Raw genomic sequence first — 19,896 nt, 5'->3', positions numbered from 1 at the left:
TGATTCAACATGAAAGAACTTTTGTATTATGTATTATACTCAGAAATCTCAGCAGAATTTCCTCACTACTGTAATATCTACTATACATCTTACAGAAATGATCTTCAAATTTGAACAGGCGTTGAACAGGTGTCCCCTCAAAAGCACTTTCTGGATTTGCTTCTCCAGGAATGACTGGGCCACTGCAATGCAATGTGCCAACAAGACCCATCCCAGTAAGGTGGCACAAAAGGATACCAGGGTCAATGGTCTCAAAAGCTGCTAAGAGCTCCAGTAGAATGAACTGGGACACATGCCCTCTGTCTAGTCCTCAGTGTAGATTGTCCAGCAAAGTGCCCAAAGCAGTCATTGTCCTGTAACCAGGTCTAAAGAACAATTATAATCTTTTCAGCTCCAGTGTAATCATTTCAGGGCCCCTCAACACCCATTTAGTATTGTTGTGTTAGAATTAAACATCCAAGCATAATTTTTAAAATAAAAAATACTAGTTTATTGCACTTATCTGAAAGCACTATGAAAAAACCCCACGAATTTACAGAAATAAAACTAAGGATGGTAAACAGTTCAGATTACTAGGTAAGATAATACAAAAAGAAATCTAGTTGGCTTAAAAAGGTCTTTCAACATCAGTTAATATGCATGAACAAAGCCAGGCACACTAATACACAGAATACAAACAGCTATTGAGCTAGGCCAGGGTTGTTGTTTTTAATAGAAGTGTCATATACATAAAAATCCCCCACCCCATGTGAGTATTTGGCCAGGAAGAATGCAAAACAGTAGTGGCCTCACCCATCAGGAGTTTCCAACTTCAAGGTGCGGAGTGTTGTTTCACAACTCTGAAGCTATCGTTTCCAAGGAATTCCTCAGAACAGTCTGCCAAGTGAGCTCGGTAAATTTTAGCAGTGGGGTTACTTACAATCCAGTGACAGACTAAAAAAAGAAACTCTTGAGGTCAACTCCATATATAGACGAGGAAGAGATCAAGCAAAACAGATCACCTCTCCCAGGAAAACAAACATGATCTTCTAGTCATCCTAAACGTAAAGAGCAGACTGGGTACCAAGCTCTAATTATGTAAGTACTGTTGCAAAACAGGTACTGTATGCATGGTGATCAGTGTTGCCGCTCAATACACAGACTGAATTATGTTCCTGGTTTGCATTAGTTTTGCCAACACACGGACTATAGGGCAGCCTAAGAAAGAAAGAAAAAACCCATGTTCTTTTACTTCCACCTCTGGTGCAAAGGCTTCACCCCATCTACCCCTGGTAGCAGGCTCATTTGCAGATAATTAGAAGCTGTCTAAAATATTCTGATGAAGCCTCAAATAAATAAATATATACATATATTTAAAATGATAAGCTTAAACTCCTAGGAGGGGGGGGAAGCATGTTCTAATAGTTGTTTTAAGAAAATTAGTCTTGGTGAAGTATAAGTTGCAGTGATTAGTAAATTTTAAAGTTAAGCACCTCTGCTGAAACATCTCAAACATAAGACATTGCAAAACATTTAGCTAATGTAGCTAAACACTGACCATTGTGAAGACAAATCCTGATGAATATCACAAACTCTCTTATGGGATAAATTTATTTTATTATTCTTTTATTACTATGACTTTCACATTCTTTTTTCACTTTAAATTATGGTACAAAAAGAGAAAATTCAGAGTCTACTCCGGTTACAGGCACAGTTCAGTCAGTCAAAGTGTGGTGCTAAATGATACCTAACTGCCCTCCCTTTTAGAGGCCTCTCTTAGTGTTCTGTTTACTCCTCTCTTAGGTATCAAGGAACATTAACGTCCTCGCTGAATGTATAAGGGAAACAGTTGTTTGGACAAAACTGGAATGAATCCCAGCTCCTCAGTGATGTGTGAAATTGTAATTAAAAACCCCAAATACACAAACCCAGTTGATCCCATCAAATGGTTCAAGGAAGTTCTGGAGATTGAAATGAAAATGATACCCAAATATTTTCAGCCCAGCACCAAACTGTGCATCCCCATTCTGGCTATGTTCCAAGAGCCAAGTTGTCTTGTAATAAGTTTCTGCCAAGGGCAAAGTTGAAATATGATCAGCATCCACATTGTACCCATTTCCTTCTACTCAGTGTTTCTAAGCACTGGAAGAAAGCTGAAAAAAGAAAACATTTCAGTGGCTTGTTAATGTAACAGATGTCCTTGCCAGTGTAGTAACAGATATTTGACTGCATGCTAGATCAAAAAAGTTTTCCCTGCTAATATGGTTAAATTGGTAAGTTGGACTTTAAAATGGAACGGCTACAGTTAAGACAAGCTCACAATTTCTTGAAGCCACATTGCCCGTCCCGCCTGAGAGACAGCAAAACAAGACACCTCACTACACAATCTGGGGTGCTATTGAACCAAGTCGTGTTTTTGTTAAAGTTTTTTTTTAAACCAAAGTGCTAATACTGTCATATGTCCGTGGCTTCAAAAGCCTGACATCTGGCATGTAACAGGATTCCCATACACATTTTGTTTTGTTATTTTTACTGTTTTACATTCTTGAAGACTTCATATTACTTCCCACTCATCTTCAAAATCGTCGCAATGAAATGCCATTGAAGCATCGGTGTGTTTCGTCAAGGTGTGAGAATGGTGGAAAGTCTTTGTGAGACGCTGAAGGAGGTACCCTGGAGGACCAATGGCCCACAATTCATCTACAGGAGTAACTGTGGAAACACAAAAAATGACTGGATTCAGTTAGCATGACAGCAGGGGCTCTTCACCAGAGAGTGGTCTAATGCAGGGGTGGGGAAGCTGTAGCTTTCCAGATGTGTTGGACCCCAACTTCCATCAGCCCTAGCTAGTCTGACCATTAGTGAAGGTGATGAGATAGGTATTAACCTCTGCAGGCCCATACTTATCTAAGCATCCCTCTTAGCCTTCATCAACAATACTGGATTGGATCAAGTCACTGTCACACTTAGAGCATATCCACTGAAATCAGTGGGTTTTCACTAAGTCATGACTTCTGTTGATTGCAGTGAGTATACTCAAAGTACAACTATAACTGGATCCAACCACCGTAATGGGATCAAATTAAGTATCTGTCTTCCGTTACAAAAGGGGTGGGCAACCTGGATGGGTCTAAGGACCAATTTCTGCCCCTATCACCTTCTGGAAACCACAGAGACTAATGAAATGGGGGGGGGGGGAAAGAAAGAAAGGATAACAGATGCGGTTAGATGTATGAACAAATATTTTGGGGAGCTAATGGTGCTGGGGGGCTGTGTCCCATTTAAAAGGTAAATAGCCACTCCTAGGAGTTGCATTTCATCTTTTTTTTTTTTTTTTTTTTGCTGGAAAAAGAGAAGGCATAAGAGGGCCAGGGGACATGAAAACAGCCACATGAAAATGTGGGTCTGTACTTTGCCCACCATCAAAGTATTTGTCGACCACAATGATTCCCTAACTTGGGGATGTGCAAACAAATTCCAAAGTAGAGCACATTTAGACATAATATTTACCTGCAAATGACTGGTTTTATCCTATCTGGAATACCAATAATGTATCAATTTTTAAGCTAAAATTGACACATTATCAGAGGATGAAAAAAAACTTATTTGCAAGGTATCAATGCTCACTCTAATTTTCCACCAGCACAGAGCAGAAACTCCATCCTCCATGCGTCAAATTCCAGCTGTGATCACAACTAAATGAGTGGCAACTGTGGGTGTGCAGCACCAATACAATGCCGTGCAGCCACAAAGCTTAGAGGGTACATTGCAAGGTATGCACACAATTTATGAGCAATGGGCAATATTTGTTTTGCATTGGAACAAGAAAGTGAGAAATGGAACATACTCTTTTTGCTTTTTAAAAATGGTTGCAGACATTTGTATTTTTTAATATAATAAAGTAAGGGGTAAATTTGAAAGACAAAGTATTTTTATCAGCTTGAACAAATTTCTGTGAAAGTGATCACAGAATTTAAAATTTCTCAACCAAATGTATTTGCATTTATTTTAATTTAAAAATAAAGTTTTTTTGTCTTTATTTTTAATAAATAAAATTGCTGGATGATAATAAAGGAGGCGTGAGAGCTTAGATATTTCAGACAAAGCTGGAATGTAACATATTACAAGTAACATTTTTAAAAAGTAAGACGTTACTCATTAAAAGCAACATTAAGAACTGGTAATGTTATGTCTTTTTATGTGTGTAACATTTTCTCATTGCCTTTAAAAACACTACTTTTAAGAGGTGATTTGGGGAGAATTTTGGGCAGTCTTTGTAGAATTAACTTTTGAAGCGCTGGTGTTCTCAGTGAATAACATGAGTTAGGGATATTTCATTAGTCATCCAGAATACAGAAGACCCAGAGACAGCCTGATGTTCCAAAGGCACTGCTGCAAATTTTACTGCTGTGCTGAGAAATGAGGATAGAGGCAGATTAATAAACTCTGTGCAAAGCTTTCTGCATAATCTCTGTACAGTGGTGCCTCGCTTAACGACATTAATTCGTTCCAGTGAAAGCGCTGTACAGCAAAAAAAAAAGCCCATTGAAATGCATTGAAAACCGTTCAATGCGTTCCAATGGGCTGAAAACCCACCGTCCAGCGTAGATCCTCCATAGGGGCGGCCATTTTCAGGTGCCTGTAAAGCAAAAAATGGCTCCTAAACACAGCGGGGAGCCATTTTGTACACCCGGTGGCCATTTTGAAACTCGACGATCAGCTGTTTTTGATCGTCGTAAAGCGAAAATCGGTTCCCGAAGCAGGGAACCGATCATCACAAAGCGGAAAACCCCCATTCAAATCATTGTTTTGCAATCGCAAAAACATCGTTGTCAAGCGGATTCGTCGTTAAATGGGGTAATTGTAAAGCAGGGCACGACTGTATGTCCTCTTTTAAGAACATTTAGAGGAAGACTATACACTTTAACATCCAGATATTATGCCCCTCTGCAGACCTGGGACACAGCAAACACAAAAGCCAAGGAGATTAAAATAGCGACCATGCACCACACTTCAAAAACGAAGTTCCCAGAATCCCTACCACGGTTCCTTTAACACCACTGAGCATATCAAAGAACACACCTGTTAAACAAGAAACGTTTCCTGGAATCTTCTTCCAATAATCTCCGGCAGGATTCTTATCTGTGATGCCATAGCGCCGTGCAATATCCCCATTTGGACAGCGTGCCCAAACAGTCCGTGTACTTATGGCCAGCTCACACGCCTGAAGTCCTAAACCCAAAGACATGTGAAGGACACACTTGCTCAAACTATTCCAAAACTGATCTGCAGATTGTACATGGCTTTCTCTAACATTTAATATCAGGCAGAAGAAGAAAAAAAGAACATTTGCTGACATGAGAGTATTGATATTTGTGTTTACATTCATTTGCCACATTTGCCTCCATGCCCTACAGGCCTTCTCTAAGGATTACTAAGTTTGGACTCCCAGTAGAGAGAATTCTTTGAGTGACTGGCAGCTGTTTGTCTAGATAGATCAAGAGAAACAACCGATTCTGCATTGCAGGAGATGAAACATGATATTTTGTTGTTGTGCACTATCAGCCATTGCTGACATTTTAGCGCATTAAAATAACTTGATATTTTGGTGGTTGAATCATTTTGTCATCCAACTGTGATTTTCTGATCACAGTATCTGAATAAGCCCATCAAGTTCACTTACCTGGAACCTGTTCCCAGTCTGTGCCCACAGGCATTTCCTCGGTGATCCCTGCGCGTACATGAATGTTCCATTTGCTGTCAATTGCCCACAGACTCTGGTCGTTAGGACTCGAATACACACTGATCAAATTGACTCCAACTGGCTACAAAAGTTAAAAAAATAGGGTTTAATATTATGAAACCCTACTCTATACAGATAATCCAAGGAGGGGGATTAAACAAGACCATTAGAAGAGTGAAGAAAATGTTCTGAATGCAAAGCGTTTGAGAGCCGAACACTCTGCTTGTTTTATCTGGATGGGAAAAAAGACACTCCTAATATTTGAGTTTGACAGCATTTCCTCCAGTAATATTTATATAGATCCTATAGTTTATTTCAAAATCATTTTAAAATCACCACTGCATTAATGAATCCAGAGCAAATCTGCCATGCCAATAACAACAACAACAACAAAACTATAAATTAAGATGTTTCAATGCTTCTGCTGGTAGAAAACACCAATACCTAGATGCTGATAGAAGATAGGAGGTTGGAAGAATTTTGCTCCAACTTAAGACTGACCACTGACTTCAAGACTGGTCTTTCATGTCTGATGCCCCCTCAAACCATATGCTATCTTACAATTCTCAAAATCCTAACTTGGCATGACCATTAGTCCTACAAGCTGTGGACATTGTGACCTATAATTCAAAACATCAATAGGGTTGGGAACACTTGTCTTATAATATCCATGTGTGGTTCTTCTGTTGTAACATTACGTGTGGTTCTTCTGTTGCAACATTAATTTTATTAGGAAGTGGTGGCTGAGAGGAACTGCCCAAGTACATTCTTATTTGGAAACCTCCATCCTTTTTTTTCTTCCTAAATTGGAAGACGCATGCAAGTCTTTCTGAATGTTGCCCACCTCTGGTCCAAGGCAATGGTAATATATGGTCTATGGTCTCCCTGTGCCTCCAAAGAGCTGGGCATTTTGCCCTCCCTAGTCCCTATGGACTTAGGATCGCCTTATGTGCTCTTTTTTAATACCATACAAATGCCTTTCCCACTCCTAGAGGACTTTCTTAGTGGTGGTGATGGTTTGTACATCCTACTTCCCTATCAAAAGTGTAGGCTGATATCTGATCATTTCTGTACCTGTTTCTTCTCATGGAGGGTGTTAGAATAAAACTTTGGCCACCAAAGTTACCCCACTCCTGCCCTACATGGTGGCACACTGAAAGTAATGTCAGGCTACCACCTAAACTCAGTAGACAAATTTTATTCCTCTCTTCTCCCTGAATGCTATCATTAAAGTGGTTCTTAACCTTTGTTACTCAGGTGTTTTTGAACTGCAACTCCCAGAAACCCCAGCCAGCAGAGCTGATGGTGAAGGCTTCTGGGAGTTGCAGTCCAAAAACATCTGAGTAACAAAGGTTAAGAACCAGTGAATTAGACAATTAGATATCTTTACAGGAGGCTTCCAGTTGTTATGATAGTTGGAACCTGAGTGGGAATGGAAAGAATAATTGACGATTTCCTTGTCCTTGTTGATTTATGTTGTAACAACACAAAGAAACCCTGTGACTAGTAGTTTTAAATCCCTGCATGATTTCTTGGCTTCAGTCAACAACAACAACAACTGCATGCCATCAAGCCAATTCAGACTTCTGAGGATCCTCTCCAAGGTTTTCCAGGTAGAAAATACACAGAAGTGGTTCACCATTCTCTTCTTCTGGAGATACCCTGGGACTGTGCAGCTTGCCCTTGACTACACAGGCTGGCTGTTCTCCCAGGAGTCACAGTGGGGAACCAAACCCCCAACCTCTGACTCTGCAGCCAAATGTCTAAACCACTGAGCTATCTAGGAGACAAAAAAAAAAACCCTCCTCCACTCAAAAATTACCCTGTTTTCCTGAAAATAAGACCTAACCTGAAAATAAGTCCCTGTATAATTTTTCAGGATGCCCGTAATAGAAGCCTTACCCCAAAATAAGCCCCACAAGTGAAACCCCGCCCTCCACCATTGTGCAGCAACCAGAAGATGATAGGACCGTAATTTGAATAAATGTAGACTGCTGCACATGAAAAAATAAAATCACTTTAATTTTGGACAAATTATGCAACCTGCCTAACAAAAACCAGGGAGGGCTAGTAAATATTTTGCAAAAATGGGTATTTTTTGCACAGTACATCGTTCTTGCCAAGGAGAGAACTCTATTCAAAGGAAATTGTACACCATCTATGTCAGCACAGCGCCCCTTAAGATGAGGCACACAGCCCTAGATCTGTGCTTTACAACCTTAGATCTGATCACTATGCAGTTCATTGTCATATACCATGGTCTGGATTGTGGGACTCAAAAGACATTGGCAAGAAATCTCAATTCTCTGAAAAGCAAACTTTTATAAATGCAGCTTCTGCTGAATCCCTGGAAAGATCACTTTGTACAAGAAAAACAGCTATTACAAATATCATGAATGCTGCTCACTTGAAAAACATTTTGAGTGCTACAGCATGAGAAATGCTTAGCCCTTCTCCTGGAGGTCTCTAAGGACAGACAGTTCAGTCCTATTCATCAACATCTTCTGCAGAAGCACAAAATGCCTTATCATGCGTTGGCAGACTTTGTAAGCCAAACTGATAAGACAGCAAACGAGCATCAGTCTTCACATGGCGAGTTCAGCGGGACAAAGTCACATAACTAGTTTCCAGGGTATTATTATCCACACACCCACTACTATGAGTCACGGTGTGCTTGCTGCAAATTGCGGAACCCCATTAACCCACACTACCAGAGAGGGACTGCCTTCTTTAAGAGTAGTAGGAAAAAAACAGAGCTGAAAAAGGAGCTACTGTACTTGACATGTCAGGCATTTTTTTTCTTAGTTCAATAATAACCTAGCCCAAAAAGTGTATCTCTAAACATCAGCTTCTCAGTTTTCCTCTGCAAAATGGCATTGGGGGGAGCAAAAACTATAGGCACGATGCTTATAACTTACTCTGACGATTACTCGCCCACCATAACCAACCTCCATACTCCCCTTTCCTCTAAACACAGTTTTGCATCCTAGCCTGATCTGTGGCAGCTGTTTCAGGATGTAGCGAGTAAGATGCTATTAGCATTTATTGAAGTAGACACTGATGAAATGCTCTCACACCAAAATCTTATTGCATATGAATTCACCATGCTTCAAGGCATTCCGTATGTGGGAGATTCATTTACAGTTCTCTCCGGCAACTACTGTGTTGCCTTACATGCTCATTTAAACACCTCTTCTGGCTTTGATTTCAAACTCTAAAGTTTTTTTTTTCACAGAGATTTAAATTCCAAGTGTCTCTTAAATAAGATCACGATTACTTCAGCATTTGAAGCTGAACATCATCTGTCAGCTGTTCGTTTTTCAGTTTCACCTACTGTACATGACCAGACAAGATCACCACCCTTCTTTATCTCTTATACAGAGAGAAAGTAGGAAAAAAATGACAAATTACCAAAAACCACTCCCAACACCAAAAATAGCATAAACCAATCTCTCATGCGTAAACAATGCAATACATGTTTTATTTAATCATCTTCTCCCTTGCCTTCCAAATGCTGAGCAGAGTTTTAGCCCTAGGTAAGGTGAAGCAGACCCACCCTTGGTGATGGCTAACTGCCATTTGCCCTGCTTATAGCTTCATTTTTATTCCCCTAAGAGGTGATATTTAGAAAAGGATCAAAATGTGGCAGTCCTTCTCTGCTTAAGGCTTATATAATAAACCTCTGACAAGATGATCATAATTTAATAATTTCCTGCATGCAGTTTTCTCTCTCTCACTGTTTTAAATATTACATATCTTCTGAATCAGCCAAGAATGAAAGACAAAAAGAGAAAATATCTTAATTCTTAGCAAAGAAAAGAAACTGCATGAAATGAAAATCATCCATCTCCTCCCCACTCTCCCCAAAAAACTCCTCTAGAAGATCAGTAGATCATTATTTTCTCCTATGAACATTATGGCATGGAGTACCAGATACTGTTGAGGCAAAAGAAATGACCCCACACTGGGCTTAGATCCTACAAAAAGTAAAGGTAAAGAAGTTTATGGAAGCAAAGTTCCTTATTACCTTTATCTCCTAGCTGCTACCTGTGTTCCATGCCACATTGTTCAGAAAGGAATCCTTAACTCTTTGGAGAAGCTACAGTACGTGTGTGTCTTACAGTAATCTGCAGGGAGGATGTCAAGCAAGGATAGGAAACTTTCTTTCAGGATTGTCTTCGGGCTAATTTGTTTTAGGATTGAGGTCCAGATTTTTAACATATTCAAAATATCTTGAGAAACCTCAAATGATGATGTTATAGAAGTTCATCAGGGCAAGAACAGAATTGTCCATGATGATCTGACATACCATTAAAGAATGAAGTAGGAATTAAACAAGCAGTTGTGTAAGTAAACATCAACAAGGCAAATTTCTCCCTGGCTTTTATACCCACAAATCACTTCGGATATAAAGAAGAAACTTTAATTAAAAGGCCTTAGCTTCTAACCAACATGCTGACCAACATTCTGTGAAGTACAAAGTCCAGTACAATGTTAGGAGTACTTATCCAGTTATCTAACGCATTTATTACTCAAGAACAAATTCTACAAAATTTAACCAAACTCTGACGTTAAATGTTAACATTCATGTTAAAGTAGAAACACACCTTTGTAGCAAATCATTGCAAGAGGACAGCTTTACTTTGAAAACTCTCAAAATGACTGTGCAGAAGAGCTACTTTTCATCAAAATGGCCCGTGATTTTTTAAAAAACCAGCTGCCATTCTGACACTTCTTTATAACTTTTAAAAAGTGCAGCACATACTATATTCTGATGAAACTATTAAATATTTCAATAGTTCTCCTCTCTGTCATTCTACTGATTGCTCTTCTCAGCTCTGCAAACAGGAGGAAAGGACAGTAAACAAGGGATCAGCTTTCACACCAGAGAAAAAAAGAGGAGAAAACAACAGTCATCCCATAGGCTGCAAGGAGGACATGAGGACCGTGAACACATTGAACACATTTCTCAGTCATTGCTGCTGATGTGTGCTGTCAAGTGGTTTCCAACTTATGGCAACTCTATGAATTTATGACTTCTGAAGGGTTCTATTAGTAATTAGCCTAGATTTAATGACAACCACTGTTATCCAAGGTTAGATTCACTAGCAAAGGTAAGATTTAATTACTAAAAAAAGCTGGTGAAAAATCAAAGCAAGGCCACTTTATTTCAGACGACATCTTTATGATCTGTAGCAATAATGACAGAAGTCACATAACCCCAGACTTCTAGCACATTACACAACCAGAAGCACTGAAAAACAAAATGCAGCAGCTCATAGGCACATTTTATGACTCATGAGTTCTCAGATAAGGCAAATAATTCGATCTGACTGCCATTTTACATTGCTCTACCGTGCTAATCACAGAGACTGTATTTTGAAAGTTGTTTTGCATTTTATGCCGGGGATGGCAGATGACAGATCTGGATCTAATGATTTGCCATGAGTCAGCTGTTTAACAAATAAAGCAAATAATTCCCCACATTCTAAATTATACCACTGAATATAAAAGAACTCCAGATAACCAGGAACAGGTTCTTCTATGGAAACATTCAGAGCTGAATGAAAATCTAATATGCAATATATAAACATATTATGAGTCAACATAATTTTATATTATATCTAATATATAAAAACATGTTTTGAGTCAAGATAATTTCATTTTTTTGGTTTGGAATTACATAGAAGATAACATTTTGAAGTATTGGCTGCAGTACTGTCTCTGAAGCTTGATAGAATCACTGTATTAATAGACTACAGGAATGGATATTATTATTCATAAGTATAACTTCATTACTGTATGTAAATGAACAGGTAACTGGGTTATAGGTCTTGCATTATAAGCCTTATTATTGTTTTTTTTTTTTGAAGTTTTCTAAAAAATTAAAAAATCGAAAAAAGTAATACTGTGACTTCTGGGTAGAGCTCCTTTTTAAAGCAACACATATTAGTACAATTGTAATTATTATTTTTTAACTGTACTATTTTAAAATATATTTGCAAAATGGTCAAAATGTTTTAAAATGGTTGTTAAATCAATTTATTTTAATATGGTAACTGATTTAATTACGTTTTAGTATTTGCAAAGTACTTAAAAAGCTTATTTTTTTAAAAAAAAATTATACTGTGAACTACCCTGAGTCCCAGTTTTCGAGTGAAAAGCAGAATATACATTTAATCAAATAAACAAAATAATTCTGTACTCAGTTCTTGATTTATGAAGCTGACCATTCATATTATTTTTCTGATGCAGACCCATTGTAGCATTTGGGAGGGAAAAATCCATTGGAGAAAGTATCATATGATGCTTGCCAAATCCCATTTCTTGTTAACAAATAATCTTTCAAAGCCTTGGTCCAGATCCCTTATTTAATACTGCACATGGGACAGTTAAGGGGACTGTACTATGTCGCGTCAGAGGGAAATGGACGACCAATACAGTGGTGCCTCGCTTAACGATGTTAATTGGTTAAAAAAAATCGCTATGGGAAAACATCGTTAAGCGAAACACTATTTCCCATAGGAATGCATTGAAAACCGGTTAATCCGTTCCAATGGGAACGGATTGCCGTCCTTAAGCGAAAATCCCCATAGGAAACATCGCTAAGTGAAACAATGTTTCCCTCAAGGGAAAGCCATTCAAAAGCACTGAAGCCGGCTCCAGTGCTTTTGAAGCCCTTTCCGATGTCTGTTTTCGCTCATTTTTAAGTGTCTTCAATGGATTTAAATGGGGAAAACAAAAAATCACCAAAAATTAATGAAGACGCAGAACAAAACCAAATTAAGTTTGCACATGTTTCAGAAGGTGCACTACCGAATCCAAGCATTTAGAACAGGTTTCAAACATTAAACGATGGGGAAATTTCCTCAAAGAAACCCATTGCAAAGCGAATACATCGTTAAACGAAGCAATCGCTAAGCGAGGCACCACTGTATTTATTTTCTCCTTCCCCTTCTGTCCTTTCCATGCTTACCTCTCATACCAGCAGCAACCGTATGTCATGAGATAAAAAGAGCTTACAGAACAATGATGTGAGAGAACGTGGGATTGCAATAGTGCTCAGAATTTGCTCTGATATTTTGCTACAGAGGAGCTGCACCATTCGAGACACAAAAACGTCCCCCTTCAAGCATTTTGCTGCCGCTGCCCAACATTACCAATAACCAGAGATTTTTATGGGTAGGCTAGGCTAGGGATATCTTCATAAAGAATATACAGTGATGCCTCACTTAACAATTACCTCGTTAAACGATGAATCCGCTTTACGATGAGGTTTTTGCGATCACAATAGCAATCGCAAAACGATGTTTAGATAGGGACATTTCGCTTGACAATGATCGATTCCCTGCTTCAGGAACCGATTTTTCGCTAGACGGATTCTAAAACAGCTGATCAGTGGCTCTAAAATGGCCGCCCGTTGTGCAAAACGGCTCCCCGCTGTGCTTTAGGACGGATTCCTCGCTTTACAGGCACCGAAAATGGCTGTCCTATGGAGGATCTTCGCTGGACGCTGAGGTATTTAGCCCATTGGAACGCATTGAACTGGTTTTCAATGTATTTCAATGGGCTTTTTCGTTTCGCTTGATGTGGATTTCATTCAACAGCGATTTCAATGGAACGAATTATCCTCATCAAGCGAGGCACCACTGTAAATGGGTGGTTGTTGCCTGATGTAACTTTCTCATCTTGCCTACAGGCAGATGGCCCTGAAGGAAAAAGCTTCAAAGGATGGGAGTTGTAGTCTAGAACAGGGGTCCCCAACCCCCTGTCTGTGGACTGGTGCTGGTCCATGGCCTGGGCTGGAGCAGGCCGCAGAGACAGATCTCCCACTCCCCACATGCCTCCCGCATAGTCCCTTTGCGCATGCGCACAAGTCCATCCACAAGAATGTCCCTGAGCGCCCTGTTCCTTCAAACATGCACAGGAGTGTGCGTGTGCCTGTGCAAGCACGCGCCCACTCTGCACATGTGCACGAGCGTGGCGGTGGCCCGCCTTCCCCAACCAGTCCGTGGAGTTAAAAAGGTTGGGGACCACTGGTCTAGAACATCTGGAGGGCACTGGGGAAGGAAGAATGAAGATATTTTAGTTAAGAAGTGTTGGTAAACTTAAGCCTATAAAAGTATTTTATTTTATTTTATTAGGGGAACAGCTGTGATGGAGTAATTCCTTCCCCAGTCTAATTTTATGTATTCTCCTCTCTCCAACTTGGCAGGATTGCACAAAGTTTGCTAAACATTTCCAAGTCCAAAACACAGGAATCTTTTCATGTCAGAGCCAAATACAGGAAATTTACAGAATTAAAAGGCAGCTGCTTCACCTGAACTGGTGGCTCAATCATTATCCATGCAGGAAGCATCAAACTTGGGTTAAGAGGTTGAGTTCCAACTCGAAAGTAGATCCCGCCAGAACTGTCACAGGCCCAGATGTGCTGATTTCCACATGCCAAACTTCTAAGTTTTACACCACCTATTTGAGAGAAAGAGAGATCTTGACTTTGTTACACGACTTAAAGTCTTCAGCTGTATGATGTAACACAGTTGTTGCATTTTATTTCTTCATGGGGCTGACACCAGCATCAAGAGCAGGGAGCAATTTTTATCAGAAATATAGTGTTGGAAGGATGGGAGAGTCAGCCAATCCATAATGCAACAGCTCCAATCCAGGGCTCGAAAGGTTACTTTTAGGATTACAGCTCCTGAAATCCTGTAGTCTGCTACCTGTTGTATTCAGGGAATTGTGGTGCCCAGGACTGTATTTTGCACATATATAGTTAGTGCATAAGTTGTGCCCATTCCTCGAGATGTCCAACTTCGCTATAGGGCCAAATGCCTTAGTTAAAACCCATCTGGGTTACCACAATATGATCTAAATGGAACTACATTTAAAGAGTGTACTGAAACTTTGGCTGGTCCAAAACTGTGCAAACTGCTGGCTGGGGCAAGTTATAGGGATCATATAACTCCCTTCCCTCCAACAGCTCTACTGGCTACAATTCAAATTGCTGCTTATGATCTATAAAGCCCTATATGACTAGGGTCCAGGTTATACCATATCCTCCCACAGAATCCACCTGGGCTTTAAGTTCTGTTGGACAGGCCCCTCTCACGGTTCCTCCATCTTCCAAAACCTATCTGGTGGGGACTCTTGGTGACTGCATCGGGACTCCATGCCCATTCCCTGCTCTTCCTTTGACAACAAGCAAAGGCTTCTTTATATACACAGACCTCCACCGATTAAGAGCCTCCAATTATAATAGTTCAGCTGACATTGATTTAATAACTAATAAAATTTTATTGTTATTTTTTAATTTATTTTAATGAATTTTTATTGCCTTTTAATTATATACAGTACTGGAATTTAATTCAGTTTTAATGTTTGTGATTTTTTTGGGTATTTTAATATGCTTCTGATTTAAACTGTTTTGTAATCCGCCTTAGATCCCAGTTCTGGAAGAAAAGCAGCACATATGTGCAATAAACAGATAAATAAGTGGAAACAATTACCTTAAGAAGTGTTGAGTGCTCCAACACTAGAAATATTCAAAAGAAACTTAGACAACTACCTGGTAGATATATTTTGATTTGTATTCCTGCATCAAGCAAGGGGTTGGACTTTATGACCTAATGGGTCACTTCCAACTTCACTATTCTATGATTCTAATAAATAAGGCTAGAAGCTTTTGTTTCCATTTCTAACTAACTCTGCTTTTCTATTATAGGAGTAGCCAAAACTATGGTTAGTTTTAACTATGTAAACAAGCCAGATTCAGAAACTGTGGTTTCAAGTTTGCTTGTTATGCCAAATAGCAATTATCTCATTTTCTCTGGGTCTACAGATAGTGACAAAAAGCAGTTAGTTGAAAGCAGAAGTTTCCTATCTAGAGTACAACTTTATAGGTGCAACATTAAAGTATAAGCCCACTCTAGTATTGTGTCCTAACCCAATGTAGAATATGCCCAAATCCAGACTTTCCAGAAAGTATACAGGGCCTTTGAGAGTATAGAGAGTTCTTTGCCCTTGTTTTGATGAATGAGATTTCTATGCCTGCAGAGGAATTCACACATTAAACTGTCCCCTTCAATGAACCTAATGGGACTTTCCATTTGAATTATCTCCTCCAGAGCCACAGCAATGGAGGTCATGTGATACCCTCCAGATGTTTTGGACCTCAACTCCCCTAAACCCCAGTCAAACTAACTAAAAGTCAGAAACTGCAGGAGCAGCAACTTAAAACATCTGGAGGGCAAAAGGTTGCCTGCCCCTAAACTAAAATCTGTATCTGGCTGGGGAGAGAGTCCACACCTTTCAAGTCTAATCAATTTTACATGTCACTGTAAAAACAGAACAGGTCTTTTACACATAGATTCCAAACACACAGCAGCCTGAGCTGCCTAGCATAATTAGTTTCTCTTGTCACCTGTAATCACTATCCAGAAACAGGACCACTTGAAATGAATTATTCCTCCCACAAAAAGATCATACAACCCAGTAGTCCCAACCTTGGGTCCCCAGATAGTCTTTGAAACTCCCAGAAGTCTTCACCACTAGCTGTGCTGGCCAGGATTTCTGGGAGCTGTAGTCCAAGACCATCTGCAGACCCAAGGCTGAGAACCAGTGAAATAACCAATTGAACATGGTCAGAAGATAGGTTGTATGTGCCAAGCTACAACACTATCACTGAAGCCAAAGAAATGGAAAGGGGAGCTAAAGCATTGTTTCCTTCACTTTGCAAGTTTTTTTTTTTTTGAGTTCTTGTAGGATAACAAGTTGAGTAACAACTTTAGTAACAAGTTCAGTTTATTCTACAGCAGTTGCAACTGAAATGATAATTTTCAAAGAACTGGGGAGAAGGGGGCTAAAGCATTGCTTCCTTCACTTTGCAAGTTTTTTGAGTCCTTGCAGAGTAACAAGTTCAATTTATTCTACAGCAGTTGCAACTGAAATGATAATCTTCAAAGAACTGGGGAGAGCAACTCTCTGCTTTGCTAACTGGACAGTAATTTCGTATATGAATTAAAGATCCAAGTTTTCACATGACCTCAAGTGAACTTTCCCTCAGAACCAGTCATGCTCACACGCTTGGTCTATAAATACATTTCAGTGTTTAACATTCCAACTGCTACTATTAAACAGTGGATCAGAGATGGATCTATGGGAGAAATATTCCAAGGTTAGCCAAGCTTTGATTTCTAGTACTCCATGTGAGTCAGAAGCTATTTCCTAAGAGGGCTATATAATCAACAAGGTGTTTTTCTATTCTGTTAGTCAAACAAACTTTGATGCTTTTCTTAGGGCTCAAAACAGAAAATGTAAAGCTGTGAAATCACTCTCTTATGTTATTCGTTAATCACCTACCAACACAGTACATTTTCCTAGATACAGCAACCATTTTATTTATATCTAAAATGGTGTAAAAAAGGCCTAGAGGTTATCAACTGAGATATATTATCAGGTCCAGAATTTCTGCACTCCAAATAAGAAATGCTAGGGAGGGAGGGAAAGCAGTGACTACACACAGATGCAACAGCCAAAAAGTCAGCTAATGCAGGTCATCATAGCTTTCTGATGAGATGGTGAACATTAAAAAATAAGCAAACCCCTACAGCCAAAGTGAATCTCACTGATAAACAGAATGTTCTGAAGGGTGACTAGGATACCCTATTATCAGATATAGTGCTCTCTTTTTAAAAAAGGGCAGTGGTCCATGCATATTAATGATCAGGAACAACCCATTTACTCAGAGTAGACAGTGCAATTTTGCACTACAATTTGTAGGCAGTGTTCCCTACAATCCATAACTCAAACTGTTTATTCCAATATAGGAATTCAATTTAACTGGGCAAAACCCAACCATTTATCCCAATTGGGATAAACCAACAAAATGAACAGGACATGGTAAATCAAGGGTTATGCCACTCCTATTGATTCTATGAGTTTACTCCAGTTGGATTTATATCACTGGTTTTCAGAAATTACAAAACTCGAAACTTCATCCTATATTACACAAGAAGGACAAAAAGGCATAGTGTCCTCTGTTTCCTGCCAGTGGGAAGCCCTGAAATACCTTTTAATGCAGAACATCATTAATGGGTAGGATCCAAAGGACATCAGGTCTCCCACAGCTGTTGGACAGACAACAATATCCTCCTCCTATACACTGCCCCTGCTTCACCTGAAAATCCCCCTCTGCTTGGCAGATTGGAGTAACCCTAAGAGAATGCAGGCCTTGACAGAAAAAAAAATATTCCATGGGGTATCCATGGAATGGAGGCAAAACTTTCCCACACAAAAGAAGATACATGAGTGCCTGTTCTTGTGCATTGGCCATAAAGGTTCTTCAAGCGAGCTGTGCACAGGTACATGAATCTGCATGTGAGCTGACACAAAGACAGTAAAGAAGAAATCTACAAATGCTATCCCAAACTCTGTAAAAGAAAAACGAGATAAAAATGCATTAAATAAATGGATAAAATAATGTTTGAGAACGGCTGTTGAAACCGGATTAATGCAGAAAGAACTGTATGGTATCAAAACTGTCTTGTTTATTCCTTTACAGTTTCTTGAATTTGGTCTTTATTTTAGCACTATTATGTAAGACCTGCCCAGCTGAAAATAGCCACAGCCGGGGAAAACAGTCCTCAGCATAATTCTGCTGCTCCTCTGGGTTTGACATTCAGCAGTGCTAGTTAAAATAAAATCTCATTACTCCTCATGGCACAAAGCATGCTGGATCACTGTGACTTCAACACTGAATGGCTCAGCTGTTGGTTTTGATCTAAATAAGCATCAGGGCCTTTTGAACAAGGAGTCACATATCACCTGTTCTGCATTGCTGGGCACTTATTTACATGTGCAGCACAATCTGATATCCAAAAGGGTACTCCTTATGTAACCATTTTTTGTTCTTTTTTTAAAAAAATCCAATTTGAATGTCTCCTCTGTGAATGCTAATGCTCCTTGTTTATTGAGAAACAAAATCATCTGCTCACAGACACCTTGTCAAAACCCATCGGGCTTTGCTTAGAAACTCTGAAATGTAACATCACAACCTTAATCATGCCGAATATTCAGACCCAGGACTCCGTGTAAATACACAGAGCTGGATATGCAGAAAACTGAAGTTTAAAAATGTATTGGTATAGCAAATCATTTCTGAATGTCATTAAAACAGAAGTTAATTGTCTCTGAACTATTTTCCACAGGTCACACTTAGATTTTGAATAGAACTTTTTTAAAAAGGAGATAATCATTCATTGTGATGCTTTATAACTGACAGGTTCCCACAGACAATGGTGTACAAAAGATAAACTTTTCCAAATTCTGTGCTAGAGTAGTTTGCAATGGTGACACAAAAAGTGGTGATGACTGCTTTTCTTGGTACATTGGTCTTGACAGCATTACGTTTGCATGTCTCACCCAGCAGAGCACGAATACACAGCTTCCACGGCAAAGAAATCACAAAGCTAGGCATTAAGACTCTGCATTTTCAGATTCACTGGATATTTCAATGGAGGGAAATAAAATTGTATAGAGGTACAGCTTTGGCCATGAAGGCAATTCTGGTTTGGCACAGATGGTAATGGCTTCAAAACACACCATGGAGCTATAAGTTGCCACATCCCTGCTGTACAGGCATTCCTTTAAACAAGAAGTCAAATAGTGTGTGTAACATTGATAGTATTATTTCTCTTACTGAAAATTTTGATCACTTTTCTTTCATTAACAAAATTCAGCCATGTGAAAGTGATCATCCAGTTTGTTGCCCAATCTCTTCTGCAGGAACAGCACGGAAAGGATTTGGTTAGCCAAAAAACAGTTTAAATTCGTTGTGGTGGAAGCTGTACAGCCCCCAAAGGAAGTAAATTCAACCCCCCCACATGAGCACATCAGAAGAAAATATTTATTTATTTTATTTTATTTATTTATTTGATTTATATCCCGCTCATCTGGTAAATCTATACACACACATTTGATGTACATTGCTTGTACCTTAACTTTTACCCCAAGTAAATATAAGAGGTGAGCTTTAATTTATGATTCTCTCAAGAAAACCTTTTTCCTAAGGAGAATCTTTTCTGAAAATCTGCTTATTTTTTAAATGCAGAAAAAATGGGAACATTAATGTTAGGAAAAGTATTTTTATTAAAAAACTGAAGTGATTTTTTTTAAAA

General features: G+C 39.2%; 1 protein-coding gene across 2 annotated transcripts in view; it reads right to left on the bottom strand.

The window, feature by feature from the left end:
- Positions 1-466: 466 nt before the first annotated feature.
- TECPR2 (tectonin beta-propeller repeat containing 2) overlaps positions 467-19,896 on the bottom strand; it is a 49,542-nt gene continuing 30,112 nt past the window's right edge. For both annotated transcript variants that reach the window (XM_072986687.2, XM_072986688.2), the window contains exons 17-20: positions 14,043-14,191; positions 5,663-5,804; positions 5,062-5,211; positions 467-2,691 (exon numbers count right to left, since the gene is read on the bottom strand). In XM_072986687.2, coding sequence (XP_072842788.2) covers positions 2,534-2,691; positions 5,062-5,211; positions 5,663-5,804; positions 14,043-14,191 — 599 coding nt within the window. In that variant the 3' untranslated portion in view covers positions 467-2,533. The remainder of the gene's footprint in view (positions 2,692-5,061; positions 5,212-5,662; positions 5,805-14,042; positions 14,192-19,896) is intronic.

This window comes from Pogona vitticeps, chromosome 1 (assembly GCF_051106095.1).
Source record: "Pogona vitticeps strain Pit_001003342236 chromosome 1, PviZW2.1, whole genome shotgun sequence".
Taxonomy (NCBI): Eukaryota; Metazoa; Chordata; class Lepidosauria; order Squamata; family Agamidae; genus Pogona; species Pogona vitticeps.
This window is presented reverse-complemented; position numbering and strand designations above follow the sequence as displayed.